Source organism: Falco biarmicus, chromosome 1, assembly GCF_023638135.1.
Source record: "Falco biarmicus isolate bFalBia1 chromosome 1, bFalBia1.pri, whole genome shotgun sequence".
NCBI lineage: Eukaryota > Metazoa > Chordata > Aves > Falconiformes > Falconidae > Falco > Falco biarmicus.
Genome location: NC_079288.1, coordinates 25,748,355 through 25,763,327, shown reverse-complemented (window position 1 = coordinate 25,763,327; position 14,973 = coordinate 25,748,355). Strand labels below are relative to the sequence as shown.

General features: G+C 41.7%; 1 protein-coding gene across 5 annotated transcripts in view; it reads left to right on the top strand.

The window, feature by feature from the left end:
* The window catches only part of TYW1B (tRNA-yW synthesizing protein 1 homolog B), a 104,994-nt gene that overhangs the window by 20,228 nt on the left and 69,793 nt on the right, over window positions 1–14,973 (top strand). For 2 of the 5 annotated variants that reach the window (XM_056327221.1, XM_056327212.1), the window contains exons 8-10: window positions 248–371; window positions 11,448–11,500; window positions 14,097–14,215. In XM_056327221.1, coding sequence (XP_056183196.1) covers window positions 248–371; window positions 11,448–11,500; window positions 14,097–14,215 — 296 coding nt within the window. Of the gene's footprint in view, window positions 1–247; window positions 372–11,447; window positions 11,501–14,096; window positions 14,216–14,973 lie in introns of those variants that run through there. The other 3 variants (XM_056327232.1, XM_056327242.1, XM_056327252.1) reach the window with 3 other exon arrangements.

The following is a 14,973-nucleotide window of genomic DNA, read 5'->3' as shown; positions in this document are numbered from 1 at the left end:
GGATTTTATTGCCGTGTTAGTAGAACAAATCTAGTGGTGTCGTTGCTGGGTGGGTTTGTTTGTTTTTAATTTACTGTCCTAAATTACTGAAGAGTCAGAGTCTGATGGGAAGAGTGATAAAATGCCAGATTACACAAATGCAAGAATTCATGTGTGGGCACTTGCATCAAGTCTGTGGCTGAACTGTGCCGCTGTTTAAAATGTGATGTGTGACTCTAAATGATTGTAATTCACTGTCTTTAAACAGGGAGAACGTGAGCTTGAGGAAGGAGGTGTTGGAACGCGCTTGACTCAAGAGAACTCTGGGAAGAAGGAGGGTGGAAAGAGAGAGATGATAACCCCAGCTCTGAGAGAAGTGCTCACAAAACAAGGTGGGGCTCTGCAAAGACCAGGTGGTGGACCAGGCTTTGAAGTCTTAATGCTAGGCTTTCAACAGAGCAAGTGAAAGGTGGTGTTATTTATGTTAAAAATATTGCTCTGGACGGTCAGTCATAGCAGGCTCTAACCAGAGGCAGGACAGAGCTTGGGTAGGGGCTGTTTATACCTGATTGTTACAGGGGAAGAATCTAAAGCGTGATGCACACTAAAACATATGGAGAGTATATCAGAGTTGAGAGAGTTTTAATGTTTCTGCTAAGGCAACTTCTGAGAGAAAATGGTAGTCCAGCATGCCCCTAGCTCCCAGAGTGTGGGTTTCTCAAAGAATATTTAAAGATCAGCTTTGCACCTCTATTTTGCATCTTAGGCCCCTGCTTTTATTTCAGTTTCAAACTGATTTTGTTACTGAAACTTTATTTCAAGAAGTGGAAGTAGTTCAAACCAACAGTCCACTAGATGATTAGATCAGTAGCTGTCTAATGAGCTGTAGAGGACAGTTTTAATGAACTTAATCCCTTTTTTTTAAAACAAAGGACAAGCATAATAAGAGCCAGACTGACAGCCCTGCAGTTCAGAAGCCTCAATTCTGAGTGGCAGAGCCAGGGGAAGGGTGATGTGAGCTTCCCTGTGCTACTCACTTGGAGACTAATGGGAGTTTAGTCTTAATTTCTTTTATTTCTTAGGATGAGTGTGCTCAGTTTTCTTGCTTGCTAAATCAGTAGTATCTCTCCTGATGCTTCTGGGAACAGGTTTCTGGTTATTGCAGTGGAGGCATCTTGCTACAGAGCTGGGCTCTGAAGTTCTAATCCTGACCTGTGTGAGTCCAGCAGGTGTGGGATCCCAACACCTTTGCTCACCAGGATCATGACCATTCTTTGGCCTAAGCTTTTGTAGGTGACTGGTGGTGTTTTCTGCCATGAAGTATCTGACATGTTTGGTTACTGGGTTTTTTTTCATTAACCTTAGCACAGTTATAAAACAGAGCCTTTATTTTAATTCATAGTCTGAAGGAATAAAGCAAAGACTTAGAAAGGAGCGGTAGTTACCCTGCCTCCTCTTCATGCCCATAGTGGTGGTGCTGCTGGCTGTGACCAGTGGAGGGATTGTAGGATGCTGGTTCAATAAATCTTTTCAGCTTCAATTCTGAAGGCTGTAACATGGTGGCAGTTACACTGCAGCATGCTGCAGAGCATCTGGGACACTATTACAGCCTTTTACTTAGTTATTACTGTCTGTGTTTTGATTCAGAAATCTAATTGTTTTATCTGCCTGCAAGGAAGCTTAGGGGATCAGTGGATTTAACTAGCAGGCCTGGGGGAGTGGGCTGCTGGAAACATGGCTGTCTAGAAATGGGCAGTGGGGAGGTAAGTGTGTTTGTGTGCTGCAGGTGCCCTGGTTTGAGAGGTTAGAGGGGCTACTGACTCTGTGGAAGGGTGCACAGAGTGCCCCAGACACCTCAGTTTGCTTTGAGGCACAGGAACCCTAGGTGGACTGTGGAGACTGCCTGTAGTACTGAGTTCTGAGAGGGTGGCTTTCAGCACACTGCCCTGGCTTTTTTGTGGTGCAGGGCTCTCTGCTGGCTCTGCCTTGTGCTGTGGTAGTTAGGATGTTTCACACTGGCTTGCTTTCTTATCCAGTCTGTATTGGTTTGGTTTTGAGGAGTGAATGAAACTGTGGTTTTCTAATGGTATATAAAAAGTGGTCATTTGGAAAATTACAACAGTGCAAGAGGGAAAGTCACCTTCCTACCATAATTTTTTTGACACAAAGGCAAGCTCCCCAGAGAACTCAGATTTCCTTGTGATGTTCCAGGGAACAGGAATTTATTAGCCATATAAGCAGATATGTATTTCTCCCTTCCTTCAATATTCAGGGTGATGCCAATATTGTATCAACTAGTAGGTTCTACTTATGTAAATCTGCAGTTACAAAGATTTAAAACTGTTGTATTTGTGTTACCACTGCCTCTTGCAGGCACAGCCCTCCCTTCCTTTCCTGTGCGGCTCACCTAACTCTTTAATGGTCATTCAGCAGTGAAGAAAAGCTGCCTTTTTTTCACATCATATAATGTTTTCTTTCTGCAAATAACACACCAAGACAGGCTTATGTGGTTATAAAAATAAAACAACTCCCTTCTTCCCTCAGCAGCGTTCCCCTCAAAATAACAAGTGCAATGTAGTCAAAAGATAATCTGATTTATTTAGCAACAACTGGTTGCTTTGGGTGTAAGTTCAGTGTCTCTTCAACATTATCCCTGAGGGCACAATTAGCCCAAGAGGAGGGAAACCAGTGCTAGTGATTCAGGAGAAAGCTGCTCTTTTAAATTGTAGTTGCGTAACAGAAGTTTGCCTTTGAACAGCATCTCTCCAGGATATTGTAATGCTCACTCTTCTTATTTTTGATTCACCTTCAGACAAATTTACCTTCCAGTAGGTAAACTGCATATTGCTTAAACAATAGTTTTATTTTAGCAGTGGTATTGAATTTCAGCTAAATATAGCCTCACCTACTGGGTTGTATAGATGTTGGTCCTCATAGTTGCTTGGTTGCAAATACCTTTATAAAAGATGCTCTGTAACAATTGCTTTTTAAAGTCATAGCCAATATTGTGTTGTGAGAAAATACTGATTCCCTTTCAAACAGTGTTCAGTCTTGCATGAAATACAAATACAGCACAAACTATTTAATGCCTCCAAGTAACAAGTATAGTGGGAGAGAGGAGTTGCTAGTTTGAAGCATTTGGCTGTGTGTTATATTTGCAGTGGTACCATTTTGCTGTGTTAATACCTTAGCAATTTCATCTGTTTAGATGTCATGAAATAAACTGAAAATAGAAACAAACTTTTCACATTAATGTTTTTTGTATTATGATCTAACATGATTAGTTAGATACAGCCTAACATGTTTATATTTGCTTTCTGCCGTTGTGTAGATTCTTGAAACAATCCCTGCTGGGCTGAAAGTTGTGGGTATTTTTTTGGGGGTGGTGGTGTGGTGTGTGGGGTGTTTTTTGGTTTTTTTTTTCTTGGCCTGGTTAGCAGGAGGATTCTGTACATGGTGAAGTTTGCCTTTCCAGAGCTGCTGATTTTTCAGGAAATGCATTTAAATCCTTTTTAGCTTCAGGGGCCATCTCAAGCTGCTGTTTTAATAGGAAAGATGACTGAAAAAAAACCCCCACCCTAGTATGAATCCATTGGGGTTCCTTCAGTGTCCCCTCTATCAGCTGTGCTTATTTTAAGAGTACAAAATCTTGACTGTCTTTTTATGTTTTCCTGCTGCTATAACGTCAGTACAGCAATAGTGCAGAGACCTGTGCTCTATTTGGGTTGTTAACTATCTTTAGTCTTAACTGCTCTTTGATTTTCCAAATGTTTTATTGATAGCGATGGTCAGACTGAAAGCCAACTCAAACTGTCATGCCAAATGTGAAAGCAAAGACTGGTAGTTGGGGTAATCATGGTTTTACTGCAGCTGACTTCATGAAATATTTGAAGGTCAAACATGATATTGCCCAGTGACAGCCAGTTTCATCATCCTCATCAAGCTACAGTTGTGTTTAGCAGGGTTTCAGGTCATCTTTGATGGGCTTCTCCTAAATGTGCAGGAATAAACTGAGAAAAAAACAAACCCAGATCCCTGAAGAGCTGATTGTTTGCTTAGATTCCAAGGACCTGGATTTCTTAAGCAATTCATGACATGTATTTCCAACATGCTCTTTGCTTTGTTCTTTTCTACTGTAGCACTATTAAAGCTGTGTGTTTTGTGGTAGGCAGTGCATTGGGAATGTATTAATGATACCCAAAGACTGACTCCACTGACATTGTGTAAATTATTCTGTGGTGTTGCTGCTACTACAGGTGCAGTTTTGCTGCAGTCCAGTTGGATTGTTCTGTCTTTACTGGTTAAGCAAGCCTACAATTTAGCACCAGGGTGTCCAGGATACTTCTATTTTACTTGTATCCAAAGGCAAGTGGTATTGGGGAGACAGCTTGTATCTGAAGTAGTACAGGCTGCTTCAGTAACCACTCATTTTCATGCTTTGACTTCATGGTTGATAAAGACACACTTTGATCAGTGTTTTTCAGTATGTATGGGCAATCGGGAGGCTGACATCAGAAAAATATTGAAGACTGGGCTTTTCAAGTGCTTACCAGCCTTGTTTGAAATCAAATTTTTGAAAGTACTTGGTGGTTTTTGCTGTCCGTTCTTTGACTGGGGTTTCCAGTGCCTGCAGCTCTGAGCTCTTGACAGTCTCAGCTTGGCTCACTGTGTTGAGCTTTCTGAGTGTCCAGACTTTAGAAATGAGATCCACTGTACAAAGATGTTGCACAGATATTGGTGCTGCTGGATGTATAATTTTGCAGGCCATGTGCTAAAATGTTTGCGTGCATCTTTGGGATTTGGTGTGCTTTATATACAGCTAGGAAACTCCAGGTGGCACTAGCAGCTCGCAGCTGGGCCAGGGATTGGTAACGCTGGTGCAGTCCCTGAATGTGCCACAGTATTCAGATACTGCCCATGAGAAGACTGAAAATTAGTTTGAAAAGGAGAAAACTGTTCTTAAGCAAGCAGAATAAATACAATGACTGAAACCAGATGAAGTTAAGCATCCTAAACTTTCTTGCAGTTCCTTAGAAAATGTCTGTGTAAATAAACAGCAAATACATGGTTAAAGGGGAAGAATCCAGGAAGCAGAAGATGCTGAAGTCCCACAGTGTGGACGCTGCCAAGAGCTGGTGGTGAGCTGACTGCAATACTAATTTGCTGGCACAGATGTAGGAGCTTATCAGGAACAGAGTAGATGGCACAAGCTTGGTTTTGCGGGCCTGATTCTTCCCTTGTGTAGTTGCTGGAGTTGGTAGAATTACTACATGTATAATAGGGGAAAATAAGCATAAATGCATTTATATTTGAAGTGCATTGATTTTTTTATTTTAGATTTTGGAAGGGCTTTGGAGTTTATTGGTCTTTGAAATTAAGTCTATTAAGCTGGAACAAAATTTAAGATACAGTCAGGCAAGGATAAAATTTGTTGTCCTTTTTTCATAACATGAGTTTCACCAAACAAGGGGATAGCTTATGCAAATGGAAATGTGGAGAAAGAGATGTGCCTGGAATGACTGAGAAAGAGCAGCTCAATAAAACACAAACAAAAAGAAGACTTTGTCTGTAGCAACTTGTAGTTCTATTACTCTGGGTACTTGAGGTGAGAGGAGGTCTCAAGAACTTGCAGTTGATTTGGGGGATGGATTAAGATGGGATGGCCTACTGTGGTGTTGATGACCATGGCCTTCCTTCTATAAGACATGCTTTGCTGTGGTTGCTACTAGTGGAGGTCACTAACATGACCCGTTCATGGCAAACATTTTGCAACAGCTCAGCAAATGGTCTGGCTTACCACATTGCCTTTTGACAAAGGTGCCAGATACAAAAGGCTTTTCTTGGTTTTCTTCAGTATCTGTTGATAGAGGTAAAAATATCAGGGTGTCTCTGGCTGTATTTGTCAAAGGCATAATCTGACAACAAGTTATGTATTTGAATATTGGAGGTTTTATATTCCTACTGCCAAGGCAGTTCTGTACTGCAAAGGAAAAGGTGCTCTTGGGTTAAAATGGACATCTGGGTGTAAGTGAAAAGCCAGACTTTAAGAATTTTTAGATCTTTTATGATCAGCTGTTGAGGCTGGATTTTATTATAGCTACTGGCATTCCCACCCTTGAACTCTGCCAGTCTCATTTTCTTGATACTAGATTAGGTTTGGTTTGCCTGCTGAAGCAGCTATATTTCTTTCACTAACCTTAGTAGGCTTTTACTATGTGTTAAAAATGTTCAAGATGGTTTTTGTTTTGTGTACAATGAAAAGGATCTGGTGCAGCATTTCAGCAGCCCCACTGAAAGACCACACTTCTCATCCGTTCTGGAACAATAGCATTTTTGCATACAAGGTACAGTCCCGCAATCCTTTCTTGCTTCCATGAGCCCAAAGCAGGAGTGAGGACACAAGTCCTTCCACAAATCACAAGTATTTTGTGCTTTAAGAGCACTTTTTTTTGAAAAAGAAGAAAAACACTAAAGTAGGTCTTGATGTGCTTTGCAAGGTTTTATTGAAGATTGAGCAGTGCTAGGAATGAAACTGGAGGTTTCTTCTATCGCGCTTGGGCAATCTGAGTAATTCTACTTCTTTCTACATTTGCATAAAATATTGATATAATTTGAACACGTTCCTTTTACAATGGCATTTCTAGTTTGTTTTCCTTACTAATTTTTAAGCTTTAGTCAGAACATTGTCTTCGCAGTGGCTCAAGTGCATCAGTAGTATTACAACTTTCAAAATGATCCTTGAAGTGGTGGTGGTGGATTACTGCTCTGTCACTGACCTTCAGCTCTGACCCTTTTAAACTGTACTCTTGCAAAACAGCAGAAAATTGGAAACTTCTTCCCTGTAAACATTCTCCTAGTGTGAAGTTCCCTTTCTGCACTGAGTTTCAGCTTTAACACATAATCATTGCTTAAGCCCAGAGGGCTTTTTAAGGAGATTGCTTGGTAGAACCACACTTACTTGTCAGCTGTATGTCACTCTTGGAAGAAAAGCATTCTGAAAGTCGTTGGAGGTTGTGAAGCACAAGGTGACGTCAGATTGGCTTTTACCAAGCTTATGGTGACTGCACTCTTAGAGAAGGATGGCTAAGTCTTGTACGTTTTCAGGGATTTTTTTTTTCTTTTTCAACCACTATCTACTTCATCTTTTCATATTAAATCTGCTTTGTGCTTTCAAAGTCTTCTGTCGCAACAAGGTTTGGGTGGTATAGGCATCTGAACTGGAAGGTGCCTTTGGGTTTTCTTCCAGATGTTTTGCCTTGTTGGGATAGTTAGCAATCTTTGAAAGCTGTTCAGTGTGGCTTTCTTACAGGTGCATATATTTTTTTTTTTTAGACTGTGCGGGTATCATGGCACTGCTTCTGCTATGGACAGTTGAAGTTGTAGTAATTTGGTTTATCTTACATGTTCTGTTTTCAAAATTAAAATGGCATAATTGCTCACATGGACGTAATTCATTAATATTTGGGAGCTTAGAAAGACTTGCTAAGTGTATGGCGTTGGTGAACTAGCAAAACATGATTGGAATACCTTGATATCGTGGAATGTGACATGGATAAATAGCAGTGTTCTGTCTCTGGCTGAGAGCTCAGTAGGGTCCCTTGATGAATTCTTTGAATTTCAGGTAAAGGACTTCTAAAACTATTATGTACATGATAGTCGAAATGCTGCAATGTAGTTTGAAACGGTTACAGAACAGTTTTGTCCCAGACAATGAAGCAGTCACAATCTGTGACACTGGCCATCTCTTTGGTTAAAAGTGCCTGTGGTCTATTAAATTCCAGTTGGATTGTCAGGGTGAGCAATTGCCAAATGTTTATCAGCTTAGTGTTATTGCCTGATAATACTAATTTCACACAAAAGCTTGTTTAAAAGCTTAATTCATGTCTTGTTATAGTAAAAATGACAATTTCAGTGAAGTTTGGCAGGCTTCTAGGTCGTTCAAAATTCATCATCTAGCTCAGGATCAACTAATTCACAGACTTCAGATTAGACATTCTTGTGCCTCTAATAAGGAGTTGAGCTGATTATTATGAGCCTACTTAAAATTTAAGGAATTCTTTGAATATTAGGCTGTAGAAATAATAAATGGATTGGGTTTTTTCAGCCTTAATATCTGAAGGTACATAGGGACTGTGAGCAATGTCCCATCAGGGCAACATACTGCATTGTTTGGAAAGTGGCGTATCCAGATATTTACTTAGTTATTGCTCACAAGTAATATGCCCTAAGAGCAAAAAGGTGAATGTGTTCACAGTGAGCCCTGGCATGCATAGGTACAGACTTCTGGTCCATGAGTAAGATATGATTCAACCACCGTTTGCCTTGGCAGAGCCACAGTGAAGTTGTGGCAAAGCTGATGGAAGAGATGAGCTATCCTGAGCTTTCCAAAGGGTTGTTCAGCAGAAGCTACAATGTGGACCCTCAGACTGCTCTTGAACATGTTTTCTGACGTTTGGTTTAAAACTTAGCACTGCTTGGTTCTTTAACCCTTTGTACTTTCTTCTAGCCCAGACTGGTTTGCTGCCTGTGTTACTAGCCAGCAGTAAACCAATACTTGAAGAAACAGGCTTTGCAGAGGTGGGAGGACTCCGCTTAGCTGCGGTAGATGTGTAAAAAGTGTTCAGCCTTGGTCACTGTCCCTGACCAATTTTATTTAATTTCCAAATCTGAAAAAGCATGGCATTGCTAGTGTTCACTGCGTTGGCTTAGCAGGGTAACCATGCTTTTTACAAGAGTTACCAATGAGGTGAAGACCCAAGTTCAACAGCTTCATACAGTGGTTTTAAGAAGTTCTGCAAGTATATGCTGTTTCTTCCTGTAACCATAGCTGTGACTCCTGGCAGCAGTGAACAAGATGAGTAAACCCCTGCTCATCACTAAAGCTGGCTGAAGTTTGTAAGACTGTTTTGATGTTGAATGTGTACAATTTTTTTTGGCCTTTAAAGGAAGCTGTGGGTGCTCCACATGGTGGAAGTTGATTTAAGTAACTTAAGAGAAAATGCTGCAGCTTTGGGCTCCGGAGCTTGGCACCTTGCTCAGTTTAGCTGCTTCCTTTCTTTCCCTTAAACAACTCTGCAGCTGATCTGGGCAAGCGTGTCCTATTTCCAATTTAATTTTAATCTAAAACTCGTTTTAAAGCAGCCATATTACTTCCACTGACAAGTGATCTGTGAGAGAATAATCTTACGTGAATGCTGTTGCTGGCTTCTGAAAAATGGAAAAAAAGGCTGGGGCTGTGCTGGTTGACACCAGCTGAGCCTGGCTTGGACAGCTGTATTAAAGGGAGGAGGAACGCAGCACCCTTTTCAATGCTTGTCAAGAAGTCCTGTAAGGACATGAATTTTAGCAGCATGGGGAGGTCTCAGCTGAGATTACACATTGCTGGACAAGCCTGTTGGCAAAGAAATGCTTGAGAAATAGGCAGGACAGACCCAGCGTGGGAGAGATGATGTGATGCAGACAAATGCAGTTGTGTGCACTTGGCTGTGCTTCTGACAAGTGTCAGTCAGAAGTTGCCACAAAGTCTTCTGGGTCTTACCCAGTCCTAAATAAAGATGTCCCCAATATTGCATGTGGCTTTGGAGACTATTGGTTCCATGTTAGGAGGGCTGATCAGGGTTACACTGATGCCTTTCTCCAGGAAAGGATTGGATGATTGCTATGTGAAATACCAAGGCTTTTTCGTTTACAGAGTTCTTTCTTCCTTGCTGTATCAGGGGTTATGCATTTAGTGGGGAAAATGTTGAAATATTGTCCATTCCCACAGAGCTGAAAATGGGAGAGGGAGCTCAGGACATGGGAGCAGCCTGACGAAGTCCTCAAAGCCTCACTTAATCTTGCAGTTGGCTCCTGCCATCTAACAGGGGGTCCCCACTGCCTGGCCCTGCCAGCCATCTCCCCTGTGCTGGCCCATGTGTTTATGCAGGCTCCTGGAGGGTCACCTCAGGGAGCTGTTCAGGCCAAGATTGCACATGTGCTAACCTCCCAGCAAGGTTAGAACCAGCACAAGGAGATGGGAGCAAATACCAGGTTAAGAAGAAAGAGGAGCGTGGGCTGATGTCTGCTGGGTTTAAGTTGCAGAGTAGCTAGAGCAGCATGCTCTAAATGCTTTATGATACCTTGTTAGCCACGTGTGTGTCAACACAGTTTAGTTTTTAGCTAGTGCAGCTGTTGTGGAATCTGCTGTCACTGTAGTTCCTGACTGGCTCAATGTCCCAGGATGTGTGGAAGACTTTGGGGCACAATCACGCTCCCAAGGATCTTGCTGTGCAGGAAACACATGGTGACAAATGAGCAGGGCAGGGTAATTGTGCTGCTTTAAATTGCAGGAAGTGAAGGCCAGTTCTTCTGCTGAGCAGAAGGCTTCTTTTGCTTGTTAAGTTCATGCTGGCTGGCAGGAAGGAGACTTGATACCTAAAACTGGATGTATTTTTTTCCCCCCTTGAAAGTGTTAACAAACATCAGCCTAAAGCAGCTAGTTGAGATGTGCTGGGTTTGGGGACAACCAGGACACTGATGTATAAACACTACTGTGTGAATGACACAGTGAGGCTTCGCAAATCCCTCTTATTTTTATGCTGATTTTGAAGTGACTTTTAATCCTTCAGACATATTGGTCTCTAAGCACTTTTTTCAAAGAGGAAAATAACCCAACTCAAGCAGTTTGGGTAATAATAGTACTTGATGCTTAACGAACGTTGTGGAATTAATCCTCCTGGACCAATAAATTTAAATTAAATTGTGTTCATCTCGGCTGGGGAATGGGGAAGTGCTGTGAAATCGGCTTTTCTCAGGGTATGGAGGAGTGGCTGCCTTACAGTGGCTCCACCATGGCCAGTGGAGGTAGAATTGGTGAACCTGTGAAGTTTGGGTTCAGGCTGAGCCCTGCATTTTGGTTCTCTTCCTCTGCCCTGGCAGCTGCACTGTGAATCAGATGTTGTCCTCCAGGCTTGGTCAGACCTGCCAAGGAGTGATGGAAATAGTCCCCTTCATTCTGGAGAAGAGTCTGTTCTAGGGTGATGGCTTGGGGCCAGGGAGATGCTTCTAGTTTCCTGTCCTGCTCCCTCCCATGTGCTGTTCCTTGGGGTCAGTAAGGTGGTCCCACATTGCTGAGCTAGTCCTGTTAGTCTGCTATCCTGTTATATGGAGAAATCTTCTGGCCACCCCCAGCTGATTCCAACAAGAATGAGTAATGTAAGTAAATCTTACTCTCATCAAGAGAAACTGTTCCAAGTTGGCCGAAGTGCATTGGGTGGCCATGGCCTTTGCTGTGATATGCAGGCTCCTAGAATCAAATGGTGTGCTGTGGGTGGGTGCTGACATCTTGTTGGTAGTGTCACCTTTAGGCTAATGTGGAAGAGCAGCACTGAAACTGTGATGCTTAATATTGTGTATCAATTGGTATGTTTTGTGTATCAATTATTGCAGGTCAAAATCAATTGTTCAATTATTATCTTGTTTGTTTTTAGGTTACAAACTAGTTGGAAGCCATTCTGGGGTGAAGCTCTGCCGATGGACAAAGGTATGCTCTCTTTTCTTTTTTCACTTTATAAATTAAAAAAAAGTAGTAGAGACTTGGGTATTACTATTTCCAGATGAAATAACATTTACCTACACGAGAACAAATTTTGTCTTCCAAGCTGTAGTTCTGCTTTTCAAGCTATTAAAATCCTTCTGCAGAGAGTGAGAATGTGGCTGTGGCAAAGAGCTGGGAACACAATTTTCTGTTATTTTTCCTGTTGTTCTGCTGTCTGCTGAAATATTTCCTGCCTACCGAAATACATGGCAGGAGCAGAGCACTGCAGTGAAAAGTGGGAAGGTTATGTCACCAGTGTGAGGTCTTCTGAAACAAAGACAACACAGTCCATTATTACACTCGAATGGGCACACAAGGGCATTTGAACTTCTTGTTCTGTGACTGATATATCTGGCTTGCGACAGTCAGTGCTCTTCCACTGGTTTTCAGCATTTGTCAAATAAGCTTCAGATTGAGAGGTAGCTGTTGCTTCTTAATCCTGGGACTTTTTAGAAATTACTATGTGGGGGTGTGTATGTATGTAGTTGTACATAATATGTCTGTGTGTATGTTTACATATGTATGAGAGAACTCGTCCTCTAAGCTCTGCGTTTGTATTTTTTCAAGTATGCAGACTTAAAAAGGTTCCTGGCAGAGGCACCACAGCCCTGTAGAACAAACTTCAGCCACTTTGGTATGTTTTAGCTGTCCTTTTCAGGTCCCTGAGAAGCTCAGAAGTTGAAAGCTGGTCAATAATGTTACATATTTAGGGAGTAACATTGATACAGCATACTAAAGCCTTCAGCATTCGTGGGATGATAAATTATGGGAAGCATCATCTCATTAAAATGCCAGCACATTTCTAATTCTTGTGCTGTGTCAGTGATCAGTTCCTTGGTCTCTTAGCTCTCTTTTGCTGCATGATTAACTTTGTTTATTTTTGAAAAGAGCTCTTTGAATGGCAATCCACCGAAGTGGGTGGTTGCAGTGAGGTTTTCATATTGAAATGCCTGGTATCAATGAACTGTTTCATCAAAGGACTTGTTCTTGTGAATGGTTTAAAGTGCCCTGTATTGTCATGAATATTTGTAAGACATACTGATCCCACTGATGCTTCTGCTGTTTACTCTTAAAATATTTCTCTCCTATCACTTTTAATGTCAGAGAAGGCCATGATATGTTTAAAGAAAAAGTTGTCAAACTTCATCAGTGCTGTGACTGAGAGAAAACCAGAGAACCTGTTTTTATTAAAGAACTGGAATTTAATGCAGCACTGTAAAGCCATTTCACAAAATAAATAGCAGCTCTGTGTGCTTAGATAGGACCATACTATTTTTAGCTTAAGCAGGAATTGAATGTAAAGTATTCTAATAAATTGAGCTGAAATTGGTTACAGGCAGTGGCTTTGACTCAGATTCACACCAGTATGTGAATATCTTTAGGAGGCTTGTTTGAGATTTGTATCAGCAGAAAGCAGGAGCAGGGCTGGAAGGATTAGTATTAAGTAGAGTTTCATAACGATATCTCAGATTAAAATGATTGTGTTCTGTCATATTCTGGAAAAGAGTGTAAAACCTGCAAATTTTAAGAGTTGTCGATTTGTCTGTTTTATGAAATTCAAAATATAACTTGCGGTCCTAGAATTTGTGGATGTGGGTAGAATAAACAGCTTTTCCATTTTGTTTAATCTTTCAACTGTATGAAAAGGCTGTGCCTATGTTAGGGGTTACCTGTGTATTCTTTCTCTGCTGCTCAGTGGAGAATTTCTTTTGGGTCACTAGGACTCTTCAGGTAGGGGATGGTATATTAAAAGTTACTGTGTCATATTTTAGATTTTCTCTTGAGAGTAGTAGAGATCCTGTCTCATTTATTATTATTTAACTGAGATAATGAAAGACAGTCTTAGCTCCAAGCAACTTGCATGCTAAATAGGAGTTAAAACCCAGCGGGAAGGCTACTGTGGTTCTACTGTGAGGAGAAGTGCAGCGTCCTGCTGGAGCCGCTGACTGGTATGAATGAGAGTTTATAAGGTCAGGGTATTTATTTAATTTAGTACTAGAAGAAATACTCTACTAGACAAATGAAAAGAATTGAGTGTTCAGTAGGGCAGCCTTGAAATTGATCCTTGTTACTCTTTAGTGAGCTTTTACAATAATATTTCTTGCAGCTTAAGTGGCTTCACCTGCTTGCTTTTGTTGGCTGATTCAGTTAAAACTTCAGTAAAGCACATTGTCATGCTGTGGTGTTGCAAGTGAGAAGTTATTGATTATGTTAAAGTTTCTTTCCTCTAAAACAGTTATAAATTCGACATCATAAATGCCTTTTTTCTGTAAGGGTGTATATAAACAGTCATGCTACATACTGATCTGTGTGCTATGAAACTTCTTAAAACAGTCTGCCTCTGTCATTATTCAGACCTGCTTCACAGCTGTGACCTCGCTTGCAATGTTTGTCACAGGCGACTTCGAACACTGAAGCTGCTAATGACTGAAAACTGCAAATATGCCTAGGGAGCAGATTTCAAACCTTTGCACTCAGTTTGGCTACAGATAGTGTGTTTTTAACTTTCTTGGTATTTGTATGTGTCTTTCTCTGCTGTTAGTCGATGCTTCGAGGCCGAGGAGGCTGCTACAAACACACATTTTATGGAATTGAGAGCCACCGCTGCATGGAGGCCACACCGAGCCTGGCTTGTGCAAACAAATGTGTCTTTTGCTGGAGGTAAAATACTAATGCAGTTTTACTTTGAGATGGGGGATCTGTGCCTCTCTGTCCCCGTCCTGTTCCTCAAACCTAGGGCAGGGTTAGTTGTGTGCCCTTTTCACTTGGAAACTGGGGGAGGAAGGATTTGGAAGGGAGCAGTGTTACTCTCTCTGTACTCTTTTCCTTCTGAGAGCTGCAGAGCATGTGGGTCAGGGATTGCTGGAGGTGAGCTGGGTCGGTGAGCTCCACATCTTGGAGGCTGAAAAGGATCTGAGGGCTCCCAAGTACCACTTCCCCTAGAGCAGTGTCCTGTGCAGCCAGGTCTCAGGCCCCAGCAGGTGCAGGCTAGCTGGGGACCAGCAGAAGGAGGAATCAGGGAGGCAGGAGACAACTCCTCTGTTTACTGCCCTGCAATTTCCACTGCTACCTGCACTGAGCACCTGGTAGAAGTTTGATTGATTGCCTCTGGAGATCACTGTCTGCAACTCCCTGTGGCTCCTGGTGCTCTGGGGAACACAAGCTGGCTCATGTTGTGCAAAGGCACCAAGGTGCTAAGCAATGTCATTATCTAGTATCTTTTGTTTTGAAATTGGACCATTTTTCTTTTTCCAGATACCTTCACCCCACCAATTCAACTGCATTTTCAGGGAGTGAAAAGTGTTGACTTAGTAGCTGTTGCTTTCCTAAAACACTAGCTAATAAATGACTCTTATATTTTAGTCAGTAAAGTGACCCCTTTTCTCAGCAGAATTGCTTTGCTGTTAATTCTCTAAAGG